The sequence below is a fragment of the Rattus norvegicus genome, chromosome 10 (genome assembly GCF_021556685.1).
Source record: "Rattus norvegicus strain SHRSP/BbbUtx chromosome 10, alternate assembly SHRSP_T2T, whole genome shotgun sequence".
In the NCBI taxonomy this organism is placed as follows: Eukaryota; Metazoa; Chordata; class Mammalia; order Rodentia; family Muridae; genus Rattus; species Rattus norvegicus.
Window position 1 is genome coordinate 14693724 of NC_141543.1, and position 25383 is coordinate 14719106.

Sequence of the window (25383 nt, forward strand, 5' to 3'; positions counted from 1 at the left end):
TCTTACCCTTTGGCTAGGCTCTTAGTCCATTCTGATTGCTGGAACTGACTACTATGCTTCCAAAATGACAGCTATGATAGGCAAGAACAAAATCATCAAGAACCAAAGACCAGGTCCTTTGGGAATGTGTGTGACTACAATCAGTTCATGAAAACAAGGTACTCTGTGGATATTCCCTTGAACCAAACTGCTGTCAATAGAGGTGTCTTCAGAGACCTAGGTCTAAAATGCAAGGCCAGGGGGAGGATAAGGTCAAGTTTGAGATGCAATATCAGACATGCAAGAACAAGAATTTTTCTCTTTTTTCCCCCAGAAACTTCAGTTTTAGGTATGTTTTGTTTCCATCATTAAAAGGTAACAACAACAACAACAACAACAACAACAACACTTGGGAAGGAGTAAATGAGGCTATCAAAAATTTTAAGGGGCTGGGGATTTAGCTCAGTGGTAGAGCGCTTGCCTAGGAAGCGCAAGGCCCTGGGTTCGGTCCCCAGCTCCGAAAAAAAGAACCAAAAAAAAAAATTTTTAAACAAACTCTTTTAAGAGAATACAAAATTATGGATATTTAAGGGGTCTCCACATTTTAAAATATTGGTAAACCATTTATTATTTTTTGTCAGCCACATATGCAAAACCACATTGACCCAGCTTAACACTATGCCAGTTATCCTAATTTCGAAGCCCATTACTTGAAGCCAATGCGCTAGCGATAACTGCTTATTCACACTAACTTCCTGCATCTGAAGACTTTGATTATCATGGAGGAAATGGAATGCTGTTGTCCAGAGAAGACTCGGATGTGACTCACCTCAGTCATTCCTCAGACACATACGATCCCTGCCCTCTACCCCCTTGAAGTAAATGGCACTCGACTCACTGATGGACAAGAAGACTCCCTCATAGACTCAGTGTCGCAGGACCACGCCCCAGCTGCTCCCGGTGTGTTCTCTGTGCACTTGGTGACTCCCTTTGTACTACTTCCAGGTTCTCCGTTTTAAAATCCAAATGTCTTCCCTTCTCTGCACTCTCTCCCTCTCCCTTCTAATCCCCCAACCCTGCTTTAATGATGATGGCATGCCATCAACAACAGTTCCAGATCCTTCTCTCTTTCTCAGGATTACTGTGTGGCATCAAGAAGCTCTTTCAATGTCTACCAGGACAAGCTTCCTGGCACTCAGCTGTCCATGTTCACGGCAGTGCTGCGGAGTAGACTGCAAGCACTTTTCTAAAGGAGATTTTGCCCATTGCTTTGTTATTGGTGGTCCGGAGCTTATTTTGTTTTATTGTTTTGTCTTCTCAGATGAGGCCTTTTGTGTGTCAGGCTGGCTTTGAACCTGCAATGTAGTTGAAGATGATCTTGACCTCCTCATCCTCCTGTTTCCACCACCCTGTGGTGGGATTGCAGGTATGGGGTATGCTGCACCACACATGGTACTTACTCAGTGCTGGGATCAAAACCAGGGCTTGGTGCATGCTAGGCAAGCACTCTATCAACTGAGCTACATCTCTGGCCTCTGACTAGTTCTTTACAGTGTTCCTAAATAGATTATTTTATTGGGTATTGCTTACTTTGTTATATTATCTGGGGGTGGCTTGTTATTTTCATCAAATTTAGAAACTGTTGTATTTTATTTCTTTAAATTTTTTCGCTCATTTTCTCTCTCCTTTTTATTTAGAAATCCAATTGTTTCTTGCTGCAATGATTATGTATTATTAGGGGGCAATGTTTTTTAGTTTGCAGAAATGTCCATTGCGTGAACATCTGTATTCTGGATTTCCGATCCTTTTCTACCTCTCCTTGTCTCTGCTCCTCTTAGCTGCTCTGTTCTGTCTTCACACTTACGGATTTCCTCATTCAATATTCCACATTCTGCTCGTCATGCACACATTCAGTTCTAGCGTCTGGGTTTAGTGCCAGTTGTAGGTCTTAGTCGGTTTCCTAAGTTTCTCCTCTGTGAACTTATGTTGATCCTTCCCTGCCTGGCCTTCGATATTTGCAGCAATTACTTTGAATCCCCTGTATATATTAATTCTTTTGTCTGAGTTAGAGTTGAGGTTTTGTTTTTTTTTTTTAAATAACATTTTCCCATCTTTGAGAGTTTCATACATTTATGTTGAGGCCTCCATCCACTACTAATTGCCCCATATTTCCTCTCACACAGCTCCACCCTAGTATCACATGCTCTTTTTAAAGGTGTTATTAATACATCCTGAGTGCAATAAGTATGGCCCATGTGTACATGAATGTGTAGCCGCACACTGAGGACGAGCAACCTACCAGCAGCTCTTCCCAGCCATCAACGGACAGTACTAGCTTCTCTGACATGGGTGCACCTTGGGGCCTCTCCTCCACCTAGGTTGGGCTTCGGACTGCCTTGAGTTTTTATCAGTCTAGTGTAGTTAAAATCAGTTGATGTAAGTGGATGCCTGCCTTGGCTGTGCCATGTCAAACACTTGCATATTTAATTCCAATATGTAACTTATCTCATAGAACTGTTTTTTTAATAAGTTTTGTTAAACAGTGAGGGACTAAAATTTTTTTTGGCATTGAAGGTCATATGGTGCCTACTGATACAGATCAGCCCTTTCCTTCCAATACAAAACTAGAAGCTACCAGTGAGAAAATGAATGACCATACTTAACATTCTAATGAAACTGGCTAGAATAGGTCAAGACAAGAATTGGGTATCCCAAGAATGTAGGTGGCCAATCTCTTGAATGTAGGTGACTATCACACACACACACACACACACACACACACACACACACACACACAATCTCAAAATTTTCTGCTTTTTCATTTCTGCTGGGTGTTCACTGCTTGCTGTCAAAATGAGCAAGTGCACGAAATCCAGGAATGTAATGTCAGGTATTACACCCATAGCATGTTTGATAGATTGTAGAAGCTGCTTAGGATTTGAACAGTATTGGCTTCCTTCAAATAGCCCTTGAGTTTAATTCTGCAAGGGCTAAAAGCACCTTTCTGTGTCTTTGATTCTGTCAGTCTAAGCCTTATTTTCTCCTATCTTACAGAAGGTCTAGTGGGATGTGACCACAGACTCTGCCCTTATGAAGGGCAGAATTTGGCCATATTTTCTGAAGGTTCAGACGATTATGACATTGAGCTTTATATGGCACAAGAACTTAGTCGCATATTCCATTTTTTCTAGCCTTCCCTGTACATAAATTGAACAAATTGAGTTGTAGCTGGTGGAACAGGTTGACTGAGTCTTTCTTGCACTTTTTATACAAGAGCATGGGATGTGGAAGTTTCCAAGAGAAACATTTCACATGAGCTCTAGCATTTAGAGTCTTGGTCTCCAGTGGTGACATAGCTTGAAGAAGTTGTGGGAAAGGTGTGTGCTTGCTGGAAGGAATAAATCACTAGAAATGAGCTCTGAAAACTGAGCTTTGATTTCATATGTGTTTTGTGCTTTGCAAGTGTTGCATGTATGTATCCTACATGTATACAGTGCCCACAGAGACCAGTAAAGGGCATCTGATACCTTGGGCCCGGAGTTACATATAGGTGTAAGCTGTTATATGGGTGCTAAGAATAGAACCTGGGTCCTCTGAAAGAGCAGCTCTTAACCTTTGAGCCACCACTCCAGCCTGGGACTTTGAGAGTTTAAAGCCCCAGTCTCAGTCCCACTTAATTATCTGTTTCCTGTTTGGAGATAAATATGTGACTTCCCAACTTTCTACTCCTGCTGTTTGCTTATTTCAGTGCCCTACAGTGATGAATTCTTCTCCTTGTAGAATCTTAAGCCAAAAGTAACTTTCTCTTTCTTAAGTTGCCTTTAGCCATGATATTTTATCACAGCAACAGACAAGTGACTAATACACTGTGTTAACAATTAAAAGCCATATCCACCAATATGCATTTAGTGCATACTAAGGCTAGGACACCAAGGAGCTAAACAATGAATAAGATAAGCACGTTCCAGTCCTAATGAAAGGAAGTCTAACAGAAAGGAGAATATGAACCAGTGAACAAATAGATAAACTGGATGGTTGCAGAATATGGTAAGTGTGACAAAGATGATACATATGTTGACACATGATGACTGAGAATTGAATTAATTAAGTTTTGGAAAGGTTGTTCTGGTCTACTGGAGAGAACAGAAGTCAGGTAATCATGATTTATTCTCCAAAGCAAGAATTGACCAAGATGGATAGAAGTGCAATTACTAACAGTTATGCCAGTTGTAACGGGAACTTTTCCAGGCAATCCCAGATATATATTTTCACTAATGAATAAGACTATAAAGGAGGTAACGTGGTCTTGAAACTGAGGGAGTAGAACTGAGCAACCATGTTGATTTCAACTGTGTGCCTGAGGGTAGACATGGGAAGGAAGTCATACTTGTGAGTGAAGTCATAGGGTCAAATCTACAGGACATAAAGAGATGACAAGACAGTGTAGAGGTGGAGAATGCCTTCCTGCATAGTTTTATCACCTTATTTGGATGATAGTACAGATAAAAATGACCAGAGAGAAAAATCAAGATTAATGTTTCTGTGTGCAAGGGAGAGGAGAGTTGCGGTCTGCCATAGCATAATTAACATTTTCAGTTATATAATCTATAGCCTTTTAGATGTAAGGATTGAAAACTCAGGTACAATATCAAACTAGTGGGAATTAAACAACGCCATTTACTGTTGCTAGGAAGAATAATTATATCTTTCTTTAAATTCTCTTAAGAACTCATTTTGTGTCTAATTTATGGACTTACTGCATCCTGCATTACAATATTTGAGACTACAAAATTCTTGAAAGCAAGATATGGTCCACCTTCTCAAACATTCTGTGATGGTTAGTTGCAATTGCCAGGTTGGCAAAAACAAGAACCGCCCAAAAATCAAATATCAATTGTGTGAATCAGATTGGCCTGTGGACATGTTTATGGGCAATGTCTTGGTTGTTAATTGATTCATTCCACAGTTGTCAGCAGCATCCCTTAGGTAGACACTTGAACCATATAAAGGAAGGAAATCTAGCTGAGAATATGTAAGCTACCAGGCGAGGGTCTATTTGTTTCTCTGAGCTTTTGCCTATTGTTATGGTATGACTGTGTGCTTGAGTTCTTGCCTTGACTTCGCCTCGATAGTGGACCACAACTTGGAACATTAAGTCAAACAAACCCTTTCTTCCCTAAGTGGCATTTTGCATGTGAACATAGAGCAACAGGAAGGAAACCAGGATACATGCTTACAGTATATACTCATCAAAACTTCCAACCCAGCGACCCAATGCAACCCAATGACTGCACAATTCCAAAGTTTCGGTGCTTCTTGAGAGAGAAAAGCAGCATGCACGACCAGCCTGTGATGTGCCCAGAATGTCCATCTCAGCAGATGGTACCCTTGTTCCTCATGCTTTCAGGAAGATGTGCTCACAAAGACTTACACTGTTTATTAGAAGTCATTTCTCTCTTTGCTAGATGTAGCCAGAGGGCAGCATGACAACATGCTGTGGTGGACAAAACTGCCCATACTCAAAACTCTCAGAATTCTAAAAGGAAGCCCTGCACATTCCTTTATAGCCATTGCCCCCACCACCACCACATACCCCTCGCAGCCCTCATTCCAACAGCTCTGGGTTTTTCCATCATTGCAGAGTGTGATAGTTTGGTTCCAATTTCCACTCTGTATCACCTGAGAGCTAAGCAAGGCAGGGAGGCTGAACCTTACACATTCAGTTTCAAGGGAACACACTGGGCACGGTGCTCTTAGCTATTTAGAAAATTATATTTCCTAGGGCAATACTCCCAAATCAGTGTATGCAAAGGGAGATGGCTCTGCAGTCGAATGTTTAGGAGCAAATGAACACAGCCAGGTTAATCAGAACCACTTAAACGTTAACTCACCTAACTTGAAAAGAGCTGGATATTTAATTCAGACATCTATTAAAAAAAACATGCCTTTGGTGTAAAGTTGTCAAAACATACATGCAATCATTGTGGCAAAGCCACTGAAATAATGGTATAAGGATTGGCAAAAGAATTTAAAACTCCATGTTGTTATCAGCAGAGGTCTCTCAAGTGTGCATTCATTCCTGCTTCCATGGATTGTATCCAAGGCAGGCAAGGTTTTAAAAATTATGTCCTAAGGTTTTCTATCCAAGACAGCTTCCGTACTTTGAAAGATGCCTATGAATGAGAAATGATGCCAGGGCAAATATAAATGCATCCAATAGAGCTGATCCCCTTGTTATCTGAGTGGGACCTATCCTTTCCAAAGCTGTGTTGTGATTACAGATCCCCACAGTGCGGTGCCCTGGTTACATTCTCAACACATTTTACTCTCTATTTTGAGACCGTTTTTCCAAGTTGCCCAGGCTATCTTTGAACTTACGATCCTCCTCCCTCAATGGGTCAAATAGCTGGGATTATACATCAATGGGTCCTGCATCGCTTTCTATCTTCAAGATGACCTTCCGCTTGTGACACACCTGGCAGGGCCTGTCACAGGCTGGGAAAGTGAAAGGTTAACAAAAGAGTCTCCGTGTCTACTCTCATCCATGTCTGAGCCTCTCTGAAGCCTGAGCCCACCCCCCTCAATGGTAGCCCATACCTTTAATCTTAGCACTCATGGGGCAGAGGCATTTCTAGGGTTCTAGGGCAGCATGTACTATGGAGCTTCTCTTGCTTACTCATAGCAGACACTTCCTGTGGCCGTGGTCTCTCATTATTTACTGGAGGGACTAAGAAACATCTCCATATCTCTGTGCAGTGGTTACCTGTTCACTTTCTGTATACAATTCTCTGTGTGGTTCAGATAGCTATTTAGACAGCCTGACAGACAAATCGATGCTCTGGATTCAAACTCAGGAACTGACCGGAAGGACAAAGCTCCTTTGATTCACTAGCTCAGAAGTTAGATTGCATGTTCCAACACCGACCCCTCCTACCCCAGTCCTTGTGCCAAATCTTTATATTGTAATCACTTTTCTATATAATAAGTCTATCATACAAAGAAAAACTATTTCAACTACATGTCCATTCAGTGGAATCGTCTTAAAATAGAATATATAGACCTCTAAGACCTCAGCTAACATTCTATTAAAAAAAACTCTGCATTTTAAATAAATAGACAGAAAAACCCTCCTCTTTGTAAGACAGGATCCAGAAGGCAACTGTCAAAGAAATTAACCCAAGCACATGAAAGTGCACAGAAACTCTTCAGTACACTTCTGTAGCTCCTTAACTAACTAATTAAGTAGGCCAGATATTTCTAGCTGCCATAGCTTGAAGCTAGTTGGGTTCAGCAAAGATGTGGCCTCAGTTCTAGGACCAGGCCCACATGCCAAATGTTAGCACCCAATCCCTCTTCATCCTTTACTTGGCAGCAGCCCTGGCCATCTCAATCCCTCCTGACCTCCTACTCAGGTACTCCAGGGGATGCTGAGCTGGAAACAGGTTCTGAAAGGAGTAAGCAGACTTGGCTTCCACTGAGGTACTACAACCAAGCAGGATTCTTGTAACGAATGCATTGTTCAGTTTACTCCTCTGTAAGTTCATATAAAAGAGAATGTTCTTATTAGTGTGTAAAATGTTTACTCTGCTACATGTCCCCAATGACCACAAGTTTTCGCGTCCCAGGCCAAGTGTCTCAAGAACTCCAGAATGGATTAGGAATGCCCTTGCTCTTGCCTCCCGTGAGAGAACTGACCTACTTTAACTGTTTAAGGGTATTTGTTAGTATTTGCTTATTATCTGCTGGTTAAAGACCACTCAGGCTACAATGAGAGAAAACACAGAAGTCAGGAAGACAAACATTGGGTGACCTCTCTGCACCTGTCTGCTTTCCTGCCTCCATGCTGCTGAGAAGTTGCCTGCACTGGACCCTCTGCTGGGTGGAATCTGAAGAATTCAAAGTAGAAAGGAGGATGGTGATTTCAGGGCAATTGGAGGAAATGCTGTGCTAAGACACAAAATTTCAGTCATACAAATTACTAATTAGCTGATAACCACGTTTTGCTGTCCTAAGATAGAATAGATACTTTAAATGTTACAGTAGTCATGTAAGATAATGTGTATGCCAATGAGCTCCATTAAATCATTTCATGATGTATGTATCTGTCAAAGCATCATAACACACATGTGATGTGTAGTATTTTTATTTATCAATGTATTGTGGATGTATGTATGTGTGTGTCTATGTGTGGAGGTATGTGTGTTTGCTGTGGTGTGTGCATGTGTGGACAGATACCTGCAGGGGTCAGAGGCCAATGCTGGCATGTTGGCTATCATCTCTTTCTTCCTGTGGACTTCCTTATTTCTCTCTCTCTCTCTCTCTCTCTCTCTCTCTCTCTCTCTCTCTCTCTCTCTCATTCTTTTGTCAACAAGGTCTGTAACCAGTCTAGATCTTGCCAAGAGGACTAGACTGACTTGCCTGTGAGTTTCAGGTAGACCTGCCTGTCTCTCTTGTGGCATTGCTGGACTTACAAGCCAGCATTGCCATACATAGATTTTTAAAAACTGGATTCTGGGAAGTAAAACATGGGCCCTATTGCTTGCAAGGCAAGCATTTTCCAATTGATTTGTCATCTCATTCCTTGTTTCTGATGAACAAAGACTTACAAGAAGGGCCAGACTTAGATCTCAGGGAACTCTGCCCCAGAAGTAGGTTCAGGGCACAGGTGCATATCTCAGTAAGGGTGATGACTAGGAAGCAGACAGCTGGAGAGAAATGACGACCTGGAAAGGCAGATGCCCCTGGGTTTCATCTGGCCAAAAGTCAAGCTCAAGGTACCATAGGAAGAGATGAAAACATGATCTGGCTATCTCAGATTATTTCTGAGTAAACCTCTAGGCCAAATCTACCTCTTGTATAAGACAGTTGTATAGGTGCAAAATTCTCAAGTAAACTAACGTTTGAATGTGAAACACTAGGATATGGACTTCCAAATATAACTTGCTTGCTCATTTAAGAGTGACTATAAATGAGTCTCCATGTGGAATAAGCCTTCCTGAGATGGAGTGAGCACAAGCCTATCACTCTCATAAAGATCCTCTTCACTTGCCCTCATTAGCCATTCAAGGATCCCCTAAGTCCAGGTGACTTGTTGGATGTTAGAATTAAATGCTAGGAGGCAACGTAATAACTTTTACCTTCAAGAGTGCATATCTTTTTAAAAGCAGTTGCGACAAAGGGACAGACAAATGCCCTATTACCCATAGATTTTTTTAGATCCTTGGCAATAAAGCAATGGTAGACAGGATAGCAATACATAGCACAACAAATCATAAAGCATTGAGACTTGTTATTTGGTTCTGTACATTTTTGCTTTCAGTTTAAAGCATCCACAAGATCAAACATTATAAAGAAACACCACTGGGATATGAACAGAAGAAATTATTTCCTCATAGTTTGAAAATAAACAGCATGAATGGAGATATAAGGACTGGTTTCAAAGGACCTCTCTCTATATGTGCTATGCTCACATCACGTCACGGTCACCATTCCTGCCTCTCTGTCTCTGTCTGTCCGATTCTCTCTCTGTCTTTCCCTCTCTTTCAGTGGTGTGTGTGTGTGTGTGTGTGTGTGTGTGTGTGTGTGTGTGTGTGGGTGTGTGTGTGGTTTGTGTTTACCTGTCCCCTAACCATCGTGGCCCATAAAGATACCAGTTACACTGGACTGGGTCAAATCCATATGTCCTCACTTTAGTCGCCTCTACAAACTCTTGTCTTCAAACACCATAGTATTCTGGAATATTGGAAGTTTGGCTGTTACCCTATGACATTTAGTAAGTACCGTGGTTAAAACTAGAACGCCCTGACAAGCTCATGTTTCAGACATCAGCATGCAGTCAGTTGAGCTATTTTGAAGGCTATGGAATCTGTGTAACTTTTGGCTCCAAAAGTTAGATCATTAGGAGTGGGCACTTGAAGGTTACAGCTAGGCCTGGCCATGATCACAACTTCTTTTCACGGCTCATTCCAATGCAAGGAATCTCCCACATGCGGTAAGGAACTAAGCTGTTGTGACATGCCTTCCGCTCCATGATGGGCACACATCCTTCTTTTAAAAAACTGAACAAAACAAACTCTTGCTTTTTAAGTTGTGTGTGTCAAGTGTTTAGGTCACAATGACATAAGAGTAACTAACCCAGGGAGACACAGCTCAGACCATAGCAGCATGAAAATCCAATATCTACAGAGTGATGCTAAAACATCAAAATACTTCACCTGCTGAGTTTTAAAATCAATATTCTCCATTCTCATGCTCAATGTGGCACCTCGGAAGCAGCTTAGGAATCAATGTGCTCTTGGTCCATTTCTAGCCAGTCCCCAAAGTCAGAAAATAGTGCTTTTTTTTTTTAACCAATATTCAAGGTGCTATTAAATGGTAGTCATCTAAGGACTAACTTCTCAGAATGTCATCTCATATAGTCCAACTATTCTTTTTAAAGACAAGAGTAGTCACAATACCCAGGCATATTTTCAGACTTGCACAAGAAAAGAACAGTGCTCCAAGGACTCTGAAATTAGTCTTTAGTCCCCAGCCTTCAGGACTCATGAACACTCACGACCGCACTGGAGACCTGGACAAGTGTTGACAAATCATTGTATAGACTGTAAACTGGTTGGTATGGAAGTGCATCAGGATAGACAAATCTCCCCACCTTGTCTGTAACATCAACCATAGCTCTGTCCTCCCTGCTGCCAACACCAGAAGGCACTGGCAATGCCCAGAGGCATCAGGGAAGCATTGCAGGATGTGATGAAGAGTCAGCTTTTAGCAACCTTTCCCCAAACTCTCGGCTCTGCAATTCTCCAACTTTGCATGTCTCCCCGGTGTATCAGTAGGGATTCTTTGATCACAGGAAAAAAGGAATGGGTTCTGACTAACTTCAGCAGAAAAAGAGATCACTCAAAGATGTGCACTAGCTCAAGGGATGGATAGATGGATAATCAGGCTTAAATACATAAAGAGAGGAATCAGAGAGGATCTAGGCTGCTGCCTTGGGGATTCCATTTTCCTTTACTTTTACCAGCGATTGCCACAGAAATAAGCCACTCCTGCTTTTCAATCCCACAGGCTCTTTCCTATTTTGCATCATGACACTCCATATCCAATGGCTCAGGAGCAAGAATCCAATTAGTCACCCGTGACTGTATCTCCATCCATCACCTACAGATGGGTCCAGAATTTATCTTCCCTATAAGACTGCACATAACAGGAAGTTGAGGCAACCCTAAAAGGGCAATAAGGTACTATCTACCTCAGGGTAGGAAAGGGTTAATGATCAAACTTAACCAAATCTAAAATCAGATGGGAAATAGGTCTTAATGAAGGATAGTCTACAGTAGGTTGGCCTGTGGGCAAGTATTGTGGGTATTGTCTTGATTGTGTTCATGGGAGGACTTGGTCCATTTGTGGGGCTCAGTTCCTGAGCTTGGGTCCTTGAATGTAAGAGAGTATGAGAATAAATTTATTGATTTGCTTCTGATTTTGGTGTGACAAGCTGTTTTAGGTTCCTGTTGCCTTGACTTCCCTACGTATAGGAGATAAAATAAACTATTTCTCCTCGAAGTTGCTTTTTATCACAGCAATGAAAGAGGAAACTATTAGGCTGGCTTCTGTGCTTGATGTGCGTTTTGTTCATGTATGTACAAACACAGCCAAATCTCCATGAGAGTGATCCCAGGCCATAAAGAAATGTAAGGAGCTTTGCTTTCCCAGCATGTCTTAGAGCCACAGTGGGGATTCCTAAACAATCAGAAAAAAACCATGTTGACTTTCCATGCCATTCATTGTGGTACTAACAATAATAACTCTCTTTCCTGGTTCTTCAGGTCTCCCAGAAGCTGAAGACACAAAGACGCTGTGCCCAAATTGGCAAAATAGTGAGGAAAAGTATTCAAGAGCTGGATGCTAAAACAGATCACATTCACTGCACTGGACTCTGGGTGCCTTCATTGAGGACTTCTGTTTACTTACTCCTCAGGGTTTCTCTTTATGGGGTCCAGGAGAAGAAGAGTGGTTGCTAAGGGGCATAGCATGGGGTAATTCTTGGTTTTGATGGACAGATTGGGGTGCACATCTAGACCAGGAAAGGTGAGTCCCCTGTTTGCTAAGCTATTGTTCCTATGCCTGCTGGCATCAATTCCACTGAAACCCAGTGGTTCATTTCCTCTCATCCAAGTAGGGACATTACCAGTGCACTTCCACCTTCTGCCCCCACAAGGATCTTTTTCCTTCCAAAGAGAATGGTGTTCAGAACTCTGAGGAACAGCAAGGAAGACAAGTTCTCATGAGGCACCAGGCAATGAAATGAAGAGATCCACGACCCAGTGAAATGTCAGCATTGTTAGCCACATTGCTCATAGCCTTTTTTAATGCGGATCTGACAATAACATAAGAAACACCACAGGTTTGCTCTCGGAGGTGCATGATGCCAAGAAGGGTGGGCTGAGATGAGTGCGAGGGATAACAGGGGTGAGGCTACTGTGGACTATTCCTAGGACGCCAATGTGGGAATGGCCGCAAAGGTTCAAAGAAGCAGAAACCGATGGAAAGAAGACAAGACCAATGAACACATGTCAGTCACAGGATTGGCCCCCGAAGATGAAGAGAGGTGGCTGCCAGAGAGTTTGTTTATTTGAGGTTCATGATGAAGATGGGAAAATTAAAATCTGCCACTAATTCCTGGATTTCTTCATCCATTCTTTTGTACTATTCAGTTAATGTTCCAGGCAAAGCCAGGGAGAAAAGGAGATGTGGAAAGAGGGGTACAGAATGCAAGGTTTTGTGAAGACAGTCATTTTATTTTAGACATTTGTCCATGTTTATGGATACCTAGTTGCATCTCTAGAGGGGGCTGCCCCTAGAGATGAACTGCATGGAATGTATGCAGTTTCAGGCAGGAGACAGCTCATTCTATGGGGATGGACCCCTTCTGCTTGGTAAAACCCCATCACAAAGATGGGACCATTAGTTGGGTAATACTGAAGCGAGCAGATGTTTCCCAGGTGTGTGCACGTGAGTGTGTATGTGTGTGTGCAATTCTAAATAGTGTGACTGACCGTAGAGTATGTATGTATGTATGTGTGCATGTATGTATGTATGTATGCATCTGTGAGTACATGCATACAGGAACACAAACACACACTCAAATATGCAAATATATCATGTCTGTGTAGACAGTACAGATCTCAGTTTTGTGTACTCTATGTCCTTGCTGCAAATCTACCACTGCCCCTGGTTTTTGCTCCCATCTGAGTTAGGCACTGAAGTCTGGCATCTGTCAGACTTTGGATGTTAATGCGGAAGATGGGGGAGGGGCAGGGTAGAAAACCATTCCAGAAGAAAGGAAAATTGAAAGAATTAAGCAATCGAAGCTTTGTAAAGCACATCTGCATGGGCAAAATGTCTCAGTGGATAAAAGCTCATTCTGTTTTCATCCTGATCCCCAAGACCAAGCCTCAGAAGCTCTGGAAGAAACAAAGAATTCACTCCCCAAAGTTGCACTCTGAGCTCTACACAATCTGTGACATAGGTGGGCCCATGTTCACACACATACGTTACATGAAGAGAGAATAACAGAGAAAGTAAATGCATGTACATGTGATGAATGAAATGATTGCTGTCAATTAACTCTTTGATGATTTCAGACAAAGGCACACATATATAGCAAATGTCACCCTCATTGTCGAGTCTCACAAACTGCTGAATAGAAGATCCAAAATCATGTGGGATCAATTTGCTCTTAACTTGGAGCCTGATAAAGTATTGAGTTATCAGGGCTTCAACATAAAAGCAAACTCAGTGTTGTGTTTCAAGGCCTTGTCCCAGCTTGCTGTATAGGAATGGAAGAAAATGGCTCATTAAAATTTAGAAAGCAATACAGAAATATCTTCAACCTTTGTTTAAATATAAACTTAGTAATGCGCATTCAATTTGTGGACCTTACATAGCCACAAAAATGCTAAGGCCTTTTCTTTGTAGGATTTCTCTGTAGACTATAGATGGAAAACCTATAACAGCCTTCATCTATGAACCTCAATAACATTTCTAACTCAACAGGGCAGCCAACTGTGGCTCATGTGTTCTTATAAATAAAGTTTTATTGAAACACAGCCTCAATAGTTCTCTTTGTAATTATCTTCCTTTACAGTGGCATTGCTGTATGGTTGTCACAGTGGCCCTGTAGCCTGCACTAGGCTACCATAGTCACACTCTGGCCATTCAAGTATTTTCACCCCTACCCTCTCTCTCTGTGACCCACATTTATGCATGTGTGTACATGTGTGTTGGAATATAGGCTGGAGCACATGTTATCCATGCATATATATGAATACATCCATGTGAAGGCCTAAAGACAATTATCAGGTGTCATCCTCAGTAATGTTACCTATTTCCTTTGAGACAGGATATCTCATGAGCTTGCAATTCAGCAATTGGGTTAGACCTTCTGGCCACTATGCTCCTCGGGTCCTCCGTGAGCGACCACACCACAGCATTCACTCCTGACACCTGGGATCCAGCTCAGAACCTCAGACTTGCAAGTCTAGCCCTTAACCATGGCCTCACAGCCCCAGGCCACAGCGTCTCTTCTGATTCTGCTCAGCATAGAATCAGAACAGAAAGCCACATCTCAGAGACACACTGGCTGCAGACTATCTCCAGACTTCTCCTCCCCGCCCACACTCTTCCGTCCTCTGGCCCACAGTTAATTGAACTAATCTTTGAGGCTTGCTTTCATAGAGTGTTTCCAAAGCATTTAACTGCATTTTCATAGAAACAGCTCTTTTTCTTACTGCACTCATTTTTCATCAGTTTACATAATATTGTACTAAATAATGTAATTACAATAACAAGCGCAGCTGGCAGAGGCAGCCCTGGGAACGCATACAACTGACTGTTGGCAAGCAGACACCGCAGCGGGTGAAGAGAAAGGTAAACTCGTACACAGCAGTCACAGCCTGGGACATCATGCCCCACTAACATGATTTCTAAAGGTACTGGCCACTATCCTACACATTAATCGACTGGGTTTGATAAGTGGAGGTCGGTAGCATAAGATTCTCCCATCTGTACCTCTCTATGTAGCGTGGGCTTATATGATATTTGCCAGATTCATAGGTAGGTTGGAGGGAGTTATTTGACAAATGTGTGCCTTTTCTTGCTAGCCTGCAAGGTATCAGAGTTTGAGAAATGTATCGGTTTTATTGCGGCATTACATCTCTGCCGCAGACAGTGACTGGCATCTGGTTCGCACTCAGAAATATTTCCTGCATAAATAACTGGACGGGGGCAGGCTTTCTGACAATGAGCTACTCAGAAACTACAGTCAGGAAAATATGGATTCGGAAGGAGTCACGGGGTGTTATAGTTCCTTCTCTGCTCCCCTAAGAATAACAGAGGCATGCGTGGATGGTGAAAGGGGGGGAAGGGGGAGGTGAAAGACTCTCTTTCTGATAGCTCAATTCCAGGCAGGCTGCAAGATTCATTCTCTGATGCCTGGATGAAGGCAATGGATTTAAGCCAAGAAGATCATTAGCAATTTGCATTTCTGCAAGCCACATCACTCTCGGATCTTACAGAAATGAGAGGCTGGCTTCTCACTGGCGAATTAAATATTGATAATGTACATAGGTTGTACGACATCTTTCACAAGGCTGGTTTCCGGGTTTCTCAAACTTCCGCCATTTGCATTCAACCACCACCAGTTTTGTCACAACTCTGGGCAATCAGTAACATGGGGCGGTTCATGTTAACCTTGAAAGCAACTCGTTTTTAACCTAAATGGCTGCATTTGCCGAGAAACCTGGCATTGCCACTGCAAACAGAAAACCAATATCAGTAACTGCAAGTAAAGTGTATGAAAAGAAAAACATCACTACTGAAATTTAACGATTAAAAATGTTTCCTATTCAAGTACTTGCTCTAAGCACCTCACTGCATTTAGCCTCCGTACACACACAGGCTGTGAAATTCCCTGTTGGTTACTAAACTTGGTCCTCTGCTGCTAGCACTGGTCTCAGAAGAAGCAGAACCTTTAATAAATTGAGACCGGTCCCAGGATATGTGTTGCTGGGAGGTGGAGCTTGAGAGCTATAGGTCAGCTCCACTCCCGACTGGAGAGCTCTCTGCTTTCTGATACACCTGAATGTAATAGCAGGTCACACAGCAAACTCTGCCACCATGCTTTGTCTGGCACCATGGACTGTGTCTCATCAGCCAAAATAAATCCTCTCCTAAGTTGCTTCCAATCAAGTACTTAGTCATATGGGAGAGGGAAGACATTTAGACATAAGCACACCTGTGCATGTATACATGCACACACATATGCAGATAGACCTTATGAAATATGTACCCTTATGGTCTCCAATAGGTCATACAAGGAGCTGCAATTGTGGAGGACTTCAAAACTATGCAGTGTCACAAATTTACAAACCATGCAAGGTTTAGCTCTGCACTGGGCCTACCTCTAGGCCCCTCATTCTTGACTGCTATATTTTGCAAACAATGCTTTTGAAGTCTGCACAGAAGCTCAGGCTGCTGCAGGCTTTAAGCCTGAGGCACCCGCCCCACTCTATTATAAAGAAAGCTGAGGAAGTGTTACAGTCTTGTTAAATCTCTTTTAGTTTAAACTAGGACTTCCTCATTGACATAAAAAGGATTGAGAGGGACTTGGGAAAGGAATAACTTTTTCACTAAATGATCTAATCTTTCTGAAAGGCTTGGCTTTTAGCTTTATGAAAATTGTATCCCACAGGGTGAGCATTCCACAGGCTGAGGAATATTATGCTGCAAGTTCAGTGTGGCACATACTTCTCATGATCTTTCATACTTCCCAGAATCCTTTGCTTGGCTCTCATCTCCATGTTGAGAAGGTAAGTCTTAAGTGTACTCAGTGACCTGAATCTCCTTTTCCATGATAATATGCCATCTCTGGACATAAAGGTAGAGTCTACTGGGTTTTCTTGTATCTAAGAGGGTAAGAGAGAAACTGACCCAGAGGCCTAGAGGATACAGTGTTTATAAAAATGTGGAGATTGGCTTGCTTCTGCATAATGACAGAAATGGAAGGAGAGTGAGGAGGGAGGAAGAAGAGGAAGAAAAGGAGAGAGAGAAAGAGAAAGAAGAGGGGAAGAGGAGAGATAATAGGAAGGGGAGGAGGAGAGGAAAGAGAAGTAGAGAAAAGTAGGGGAGGAAAAAGAGGAATAATAACAGGAGGAGGGGGATAGGATGGGAAAGGGAGGGGGAAGAACAGGGAAGTAAGGAAGAAGATGGGATACAGCAGAAATCTCAATTTCTCCAGCCAGAATAAAGAGAATAAGAGGGGCTATGAGTATCAATGGACAAAATAGAGGAAAATGTTCACACATAAGTCTGGTTTGTCAAACTTGAGAGCAGGGTATGATAACCCAGGCCTATAAGTTCTAGCACTGCTGAGGCAGAGACAATGAGAGCGGCAAATGCTCAAGGCCAGCCTGAAGTACAAAATACATTTGGGGCTAGCCTGAGCTACAAGCTGAGATGCTGAATTTTAAAAAGGAGGTACAATTCATAAGCCTGCAAACATGAAGACCTGAGTTTGATACCTTGAATCCAGATTCAAAAAAACAGTGTCCTGTATCAGATTTGTAATCCTAGTGCTTGGGAGGCCAAGACAAGATCCTTGGGTGTGCTAGTCAGCCAGCCTAGCCTACTTGATAAGCATCAAGCCACTGGTAAGAAAGCAAGATCTATAATACCACTGGAAGGACAGCCAAGGCTGTTTATTGTCTTTCACAGGCATACATCCACTCCCACACTGGGACCCAGCACACAAAACAATGAGACACCTCACAGTTATAGCAGGGAGTAGATGACCTGAGTCAAATGGAAACAAGAGAAAACATCAATGCATTTTCCTTGGTGCCAAAGTGGAGGTGTATAAACATTCATCTTATCAATTGCAAAGTGGTATTCATTGGTTTCAAACATGAAATTAGTTTACAATTCTAAAAGCAGAGCTCAAACAATAACCTCAAATAAAGCAAACATTTGGGATGGGGTTCTGAACTTGGGGTTCCAGGTCAGTCCTGGAACACACATGGATCCCAACCAAATGATCCATCTAAGCGGTAATAAGGACACCATTCTTGCTTCTAAAGTGCACCCTATGGAGAATATCTTCATCAAATTATCAACCCTTCAAATTGCAGACAAGTCCATCTTTGTCCTCTGCACTCTTAGTTTTCCAAAGCAACATCATTTGCAAAAGAGAACTCAGGGTTATCTGAATTTTGAGGACGGTGTCAAAGCCTCCTGGAGACATAAGAACCCATTGCCCTTTATCTAGCACTGACCTACTTCTGGTCATCCTGCTCAACCATAAGGAGAGAAAACCAGAAATTCCAATACATTATTTACTAGCAGAAACTAGTCATTCAGGTTGCAGAGAGAAAGCAATAGAACAGTTCAGTAAAACTTAAAGCAAATGTCATTTCAATAAAAATAGAGAGAGTATCTGAAGGGGCCAGGGGTGGCCTCAAACTTGCTTATAGTCCTTTGTAGCCGAGGACAACATTACTTTTTGCTTTTCCACCTCCACCTCTTCAGTGCTAGAATCATAGCTATGTTCTGCCACCCCCAATTTATACCACAGAGTACACATGCCAGGAGAACTACATCCTCAACCAACAAATATCTTGGGGACTGTCACATGCGGAGATGGTACTGATGCTAGAATAATGTGGACCGAGGTGAAACATTACTAGAAGCCTGGGCAGGACATTTTACAAAACACATAAGCATAAGGAGAAAAGAAAGTTCAGGCCTCTACCGCAGTTCCATACAGGTGGATTCATTGTTTGTTTGATATAGGATTTAACAAACCACATAACAAAGGCAATTGGAAAATAGAAAGAACACTAGGAGTCCTGGCCGCCTGGAGATTACAGCTCAGCAAATTTCCTTCAATATAACTAGAAGTGTACAGAGGCATTATAGTCATTTATTGCATTCTTCTCGTCAAACACTTTAGAGCATCATGGTCCCCAGGCCTCCTCCTCAAGCCCTGATATGTTTTGAAAAGCCACAGGCTCTTTTAATTTCCATAGTAGTCAGAAAACACAAAATTAAGCCACATAGTCCAGTGAAAATGGCACGTCCACAGCAGTGATCTCGAACAGTGGTCAGTTATAACCTTAAACTCTGTCCGCAAATATGAACATGCTTTGGAAACAAAGGGTCACAGAGGCAGGGAATCCAGACATTTTATAAAACTACACAAGCTTATGACAATAAGTATGTCTAACAAAGATGTGGCGATGTGGGAATGGTGTCATCAGAAAAAAACCTCCTTCCCCAAGGAAAACTTTCACGCATCTGATACACTTAAATATGGGAACTTATTTTTAGTAAGAGAATAACCTATCACGTTTAACATTCTGGCTTCATCATCCCCGTATACAAATGATAACAAGACCCAGAGTCTACGGATAATTCAAGTTCGCCTTCAAAAAAGCCCTGATGTAAGTGTTGCTCACTAACCCCCGTCCATCGCAAACGTGCATTTTAACCACTCAGCAAACAGCTAGGCTCTTACATCAAAAGGGCAGCAAGGTGTCCTCCTGACCTTTGTGATTGCCTAGACCTCATGTTGTACATAAAAAGAGTCCAGTGATGTCAAACAAATTCCACAAGAGAAGTATTTATCGCCCAATCTAAATCAAAAAAATCCATATATACTATAATGGCACTTCAAAAGAAGATCTACTGTATTTACCAGCTTGATCAATACGAAATTAGCTGGGATAAATATTGCCAACTCTACCCATCTTGAGATGAAGCCTGTTATTTAGATTCCAGGTCTTGAAAGAGACAAGGGAAATTTTGCTTATCAGACAGAAATGGGACTCAGGAAGCCTGTTACAAACAGGTTATACATACCCTCAGCTGCTCTCTTTCACAATTCATCGGTTGCCTCAAAACCTGCAGAAAAGACAAAAGGGAGAGATTGTCAGAAGGTTCTATTGAAACAGCAGCATAAAAGCAGGAGGTTGGGGATCAGCTCAACAGAACCCCTGGAACCCACATACATATTGATTGTACATGTTGAGGTGAGATGGCTCAGTAGATAAAGGCACTTGCCTTTAAGTCTCAGAAGCTGGAACCCACATGGCAAGAACAGAAAACCAACTTTGTCAAGTGACCTACAGCTGTACTATAGCTTGTCCACATAAACATATGTGTATGTGTACACAGAATAGATTCTAAGGTATAAGAAAATTCAAACACGGTAGAAGACTGAGGAAAATTTCTGATATCAACATCTGTCCTCCACAGACACACACATGTGCATCTTCATATACAGGGATGCCCACATATATGTGAATACATAAGCACACCTGTGCTTCTAAATACACCTGTGCTTCTGCATACACAGGCGTCCTCAAACATATGTGATCATGTAAGCACATATGTGCATTGACACACACAGGTGTTCTAACACAAACACATATAGACATATCATATATACACATACATGGGGAAAGAGTAGAAAAAAGTTACTATTGATGGATGGGCCAGTCATTAATAGTAATAATTGATTTTTCACTAGGTTCAGATAGTGGACTGTTTACTATTATTCTACATTGTGCAACACAAAAATAGCCAGCAAAGGGGAACGGTGTTCTTAAGGGAATGGTACAGAGGTGAGGGAAAGAGGGTTGCTTTCTTTGTGCACAGAATCTTCCAGTCCTGTTTAACAGGAGCATACACTCCCCTAAGGCTGTCTGAGGTTGGGTGTGATAAGACAATAGTCAAAGCAGTGTCTTCCCCAATGTCTAGTGCTGACAATATTATCTTCATGTCCTGGGAAGCAGCTTGCATTTAATTAGTTCTTTCTTAATTACTATTTTTGTTTGTCTGAGGTACAGAGGTCTGAACTTGGAGTTTTATGTATGTTAAGCAAGTGCTTCCCCTCGAAATTATATCCTAGCTTTCTTTTTTTTTTTTTTCATTATTTTGAGGCTGATATCACTACATTGTCTTGCCTTGAGCATATTACGTCACCCAAGCTGGGCTTCAGCTTATGATCTTTCTACTTCAGCCTCCTGAGATACTGGGATAACAGATGGGGTTTGATGGTCCAGCCTAGCCAGAGGAAGTAAGAGAGACTGATCGGGAATGGTTGCTAGGACACATGGGGAAGAATCTGAGACCAAGGCTTATAGCAGAGAACAAAAGCTTGCTCCCAATTTGGTATCTGTCACCACTGCAAGCATGAAGTATTGGTAGTCTACCTTTCGAACACAGGCGGGTGATTTGTGCCTTACCTCTGTGCTTTTCTTATCATCCAAAGAGGCTTTATTAGAGTGACCATATGATTTGTTACCCAAAAAGGCAAAACAGAATGTGTTACCAGGGGATGGCCAGTCAGGTGTTTGGATTTAGTTGGTTACACAGAGGTCAAAGATAGAAAGGGATGCATCTTAGGAAAACAGGTTTGCATGGTCCTTCAACACAGTCAAGGATTGATGGATGAGCCTTCAATGCAAATGGCCGAAATGGAACCAAGCTCTACATTACTGGCAGATTATATTGACTCTTACTATTTTCCTTTAAACCACTGTAAAATCGTAATTCTTAGCCCTTGACAGGGTTCTGGGAGTTCCTTGAAACTTCACCGAAGGATGAGAAGCTTTAGTAACCAACTCTTGATGTATATTTTATGTGTTTTGTTGTGAAAGTTTCTTTTTACTTTTTCTAAAATAAAAACAAAAATAAGGCTGTTTGCTTAGGATAGACCAGAGCCTGGCGTCTATAGATGGAGATAGGATAGAGTACCATTGTAGGTCCTTCCATATAGAGAGTTACCCCCGAGAAGATCTCTTTTGATTGTTTTTGCTTTGCTGTTGTTATTAATTTGAGTCTCACATATCCCAGACTAGCCTTGATCAGCTATGTGGCCAAGGATGATTCTGAACCATTGATTCTCATTCATCTACCTCCTGAGGCCTGGAAACAGAGCTGTTCAACACCAGGCTCCTTGTCTGTGGTGCTGGGGATCAAACCTAGGCTATGTGCATTAATATTAGCAAACTCCCCCAACTGACATGAAATGCTTGCTTCTCATGCTTAGTCCCTGGGATTGGCTGTTGATCCCATAAGAAAGAAAGACAAAGAAATGGAAGGAAAGGAGGGAGACTAACCTCTATGTAGGTGAGAATGAATCACAATATTATCTATGAAAGATAAATTTATAAACAGTAAAATGTGCAACAATGGAAAAAATCATCAACACAGCTCTGAAAATAGATATGAGAACTGTACCAAAAACCATTTTTTTGAGAAAAAAGCTACAAAATGTTCAAAATCATATTTTCTGTCAAAAATATAATTCCATCAGTCATTAAGGAGGAAAAAGTGTGGAAAAAGGGATCGGGAAGGGATTTTTCCAATTTATCAAAAAGTAAAGGAATTTAGCTAGATAAATAAAAAATTGTACATTCAAGTATACTTGAAATAGGCACTTTAGATGGTATCTCGGCAACCCTTTAAGGAGAAAGACAGAAGAGATGGTGTAGGAGGGCAAGGAGTGGCAGTGACTGCTATACAAGTGTGGTCTTCCTCTTAACAACGAGAGCGAATAGAGAGGATGAGACGATGAAGTAGAATGGAAACCTAGGCCTGAACCTAAAATATTCTCTAGCCTCACACTACGGCTTGGCAGCCGAGCCAAGACAGCCTAGAGCCCAGTAATAAATGATCATGGAAAGCCAAGCCCCAGGAGGACTCAGCAATGAGTGTCCACCGACAGACAGCCAAGGAGAAGTTCTCTGGCTTTATCTTGACGAATTTTAACCTCAGAAAGTGGAGAACCCTCCTTTTCTCTCCCTCCCTCCTGCCCCACCATCCCTTCACACTTCTGTCTCCTGAGTCATCCCAGGCTGAGTCCAGCATGAGCCATGGGGCAGACCTTCATGACATGAAAAGCTGTGCTCCTAAGAGGTACCATACGCTCCCTCCTCCTTGCTTTTCCAATTGTTCCATTGTAGTTGGAGCACGAAATGTAGGCTCATGTGTGTGACTACTTGGTCCCCAGAGAGAGTGGTGCAGTTCGTGAAGGTTACAGGGCCTCTGAGCTCGGAATGTTGTTAGAGGAAGTTCATAACTGGGGGAGAGCTTGAGCCTGGCCCTATTTCCTGCTCTTTCTGTTTTTTTGTCTGTGCTCAAAATGGGATTAGTTGGATCATGCTGTGGCTTCCAAGATTCAACAGCAGAATGAATTACAAGTGGGGAACAATAAAAACCTACAAGTCCAAGAAGATTGTTAAAATTCCAAGAAGTTTAATGGAAAGAAAACACACCCCTGCCCCCCCCAAAAAAAAATCATGACAAAATTTCTGGAAACTTTGCAGGAGTAAGGGCTCATTGGGTGAGAATCTACATATGAATTCACAGAGCCTATGGCAGCATGATTGGCACCTATACAGGTCTAAGCCAGATGCAGTCCCAGTGTGAGAGAGAAAACAGAGATGACCCCATCCCTAACCTAGAACCCATCTCCATTGATAACCACTGGCAAGAAGAGATTAGCTTTCTCCGTGGAGTCTCTTTGGGCACACAAACCACACGTAAGAGAAGGCCCCGTGCCAAGAAGTAGATAGCTAACACAGAATAAAATTGATGTTATTTGAGAAGGTTTTTGTATCTCAATGGTATGTTGGGGCTCTTTTATTTTCCCTGTTTTTGCTTTTTATTGCATATAGAGCTTTCACTTATATGGTATAGCTTCAATTTTTATTTTAATAAGTTTTCCGTGTGTGCAAACAAGTATGTCTCAGAATCTATGTGTGTTTCTTGAGATCTTTCTCTGACTCTTTATTTTTTTCCTGATTATTTATTTTGTCCTATTCTGTTTTGCTTATTTTTATTTTAACTTGTTTAATTTTGTTACTGTTAGATGCCTGGTTATATTCTAATGAAAGAGAAAGAAAGGTTGTAGATTTGAGTGGGTGGGTAGGGGAGTGAAGGGGATCTGTGAGGAGTTGGGGGAGGGGAACCATAATCATCATAAACTGTAGGGAAAAACTCTCTTTAAAAAAATTACAGGAAAAAGAGTTTTTGCTGCTCATTTGTGAATAAAAGCTTGAGCTCAGATCCCCAGCACCCACATAACCTATGTGTGCGTAACATGTGTGCATGTAATACCAGCACTGTCATTGACAGAGGCAGGAGGATGGCTGGGACTTGATGGATGTGAGACTGGCTTCAGATTCAGGGATAGATCTTGCCTCAAAGGAACATGGTCAAGAGTGATAGGGAAAGGCAAACAACAGCTTCCTCTGGCCTATATGTGCATTTGCACACAAACATAAGCACACACACTCACACAAACATATATGCTCTCTCACACACACATCCACTCACACCCATATTCACACACATACACAGTCACACACACACTCACACTCACCCTCATACTCACTCATGCACAGTCACACATATGCACACTCATGCACACAGATACAGACGTATACACATATATACTCACGTACACACTTAATGCTCGCACACATACACAAAGAAATTGCTGGGAGCTTATTAAAAAAACTTTGAATCAAACATAGACAAATGATTTAATTGTACAAGGAAGCAACTGTACAACAAATTACAAAATTTTCACTTAAACTAACGATACCAATAAAAACAAGGGGTTGGAATGGCTAACAGAACTTGCCGCTCTTCCTGTGGACAGGGCTCCCTGATCCTACCCCTGCTAATTCAGAACTGCCTGCAATTCCAGCTCTATTAAATCCAATGTTCTGTTCTGGCTGTAGTGGGCACCCAACTTCATATAAACACACACACACACACACACACACACACACACACACACACACACACACACACAATGCATGCATAAAAATACTTTTTTAAAAGATCTTTTTAAAACTCTAAAAAACAAAGACAAAACCAAAGGAACTATAGGAAAGCACCACTTCTTTTTTTTTTTTTTTTCTTTTTTTTTTTTTTTTTCGGAGCTGGGGACCGAACCCAGGACCTTGCGCTTCCTAGTCAAGCACTCTACCACTGAGCCAAATCCCCAACCCCGAAAGCACCACTTCTTATTGCTGAAATAACTTCTTATCCTCAGCTTAAATTCAATGAAAGTACTGGGGCGTGACTCAGTGGTCGAGTTCTCGCTTAGCGCATGTGAGGTCCTACAGTCCATCCTCAGCAATATAAACAAAGGTGAAATGTGAAAGCAACTACAATTTTTCATCACTAAGAGGCCTACTCAAACATTTGGTACAGGAGGTAAGCCTTCCAACGAGCAGAGATAATCTAAAGGGGAAGGGAGACAAAATGTACAAAAAGCGATAAAAAGCTAAAGTTTCTCATAAATACAGACACAAGTCTAGGGGCTGCCCA

At 41.9% G+C, this 25383-nt stretch overlaps 1 protein-coding gene across 32 annotated transcripts in view; it reads right to left on the reverse strand.

The window, feature by feature from the left end:
• The window catches only part of Rbfox1 (RNA binding fox-1 homolog 1), a 1541605-nt gene that overhangs the window by 590830 nt on the left and 925392 nt on the right, over positions 1 to 25383 (reverse strand). For all 32 annotated transcript variants that reach the window (XM_087571332.1, XM_087571337.1, XM_087571339.1 and 29 more), the window contains one exon: positions 19894 to 19935. In XM_087571332.1, coding sequence (XP_087427458.1) covers positions 19894 to 19920 — 27 coding nt within the window. In that variant the 5' untranslated portion in view covers positions 19921 to 19935. The remainder of the gene's footprint in view (positions 1 to 19893; positions 19936 to 25383) is intronic.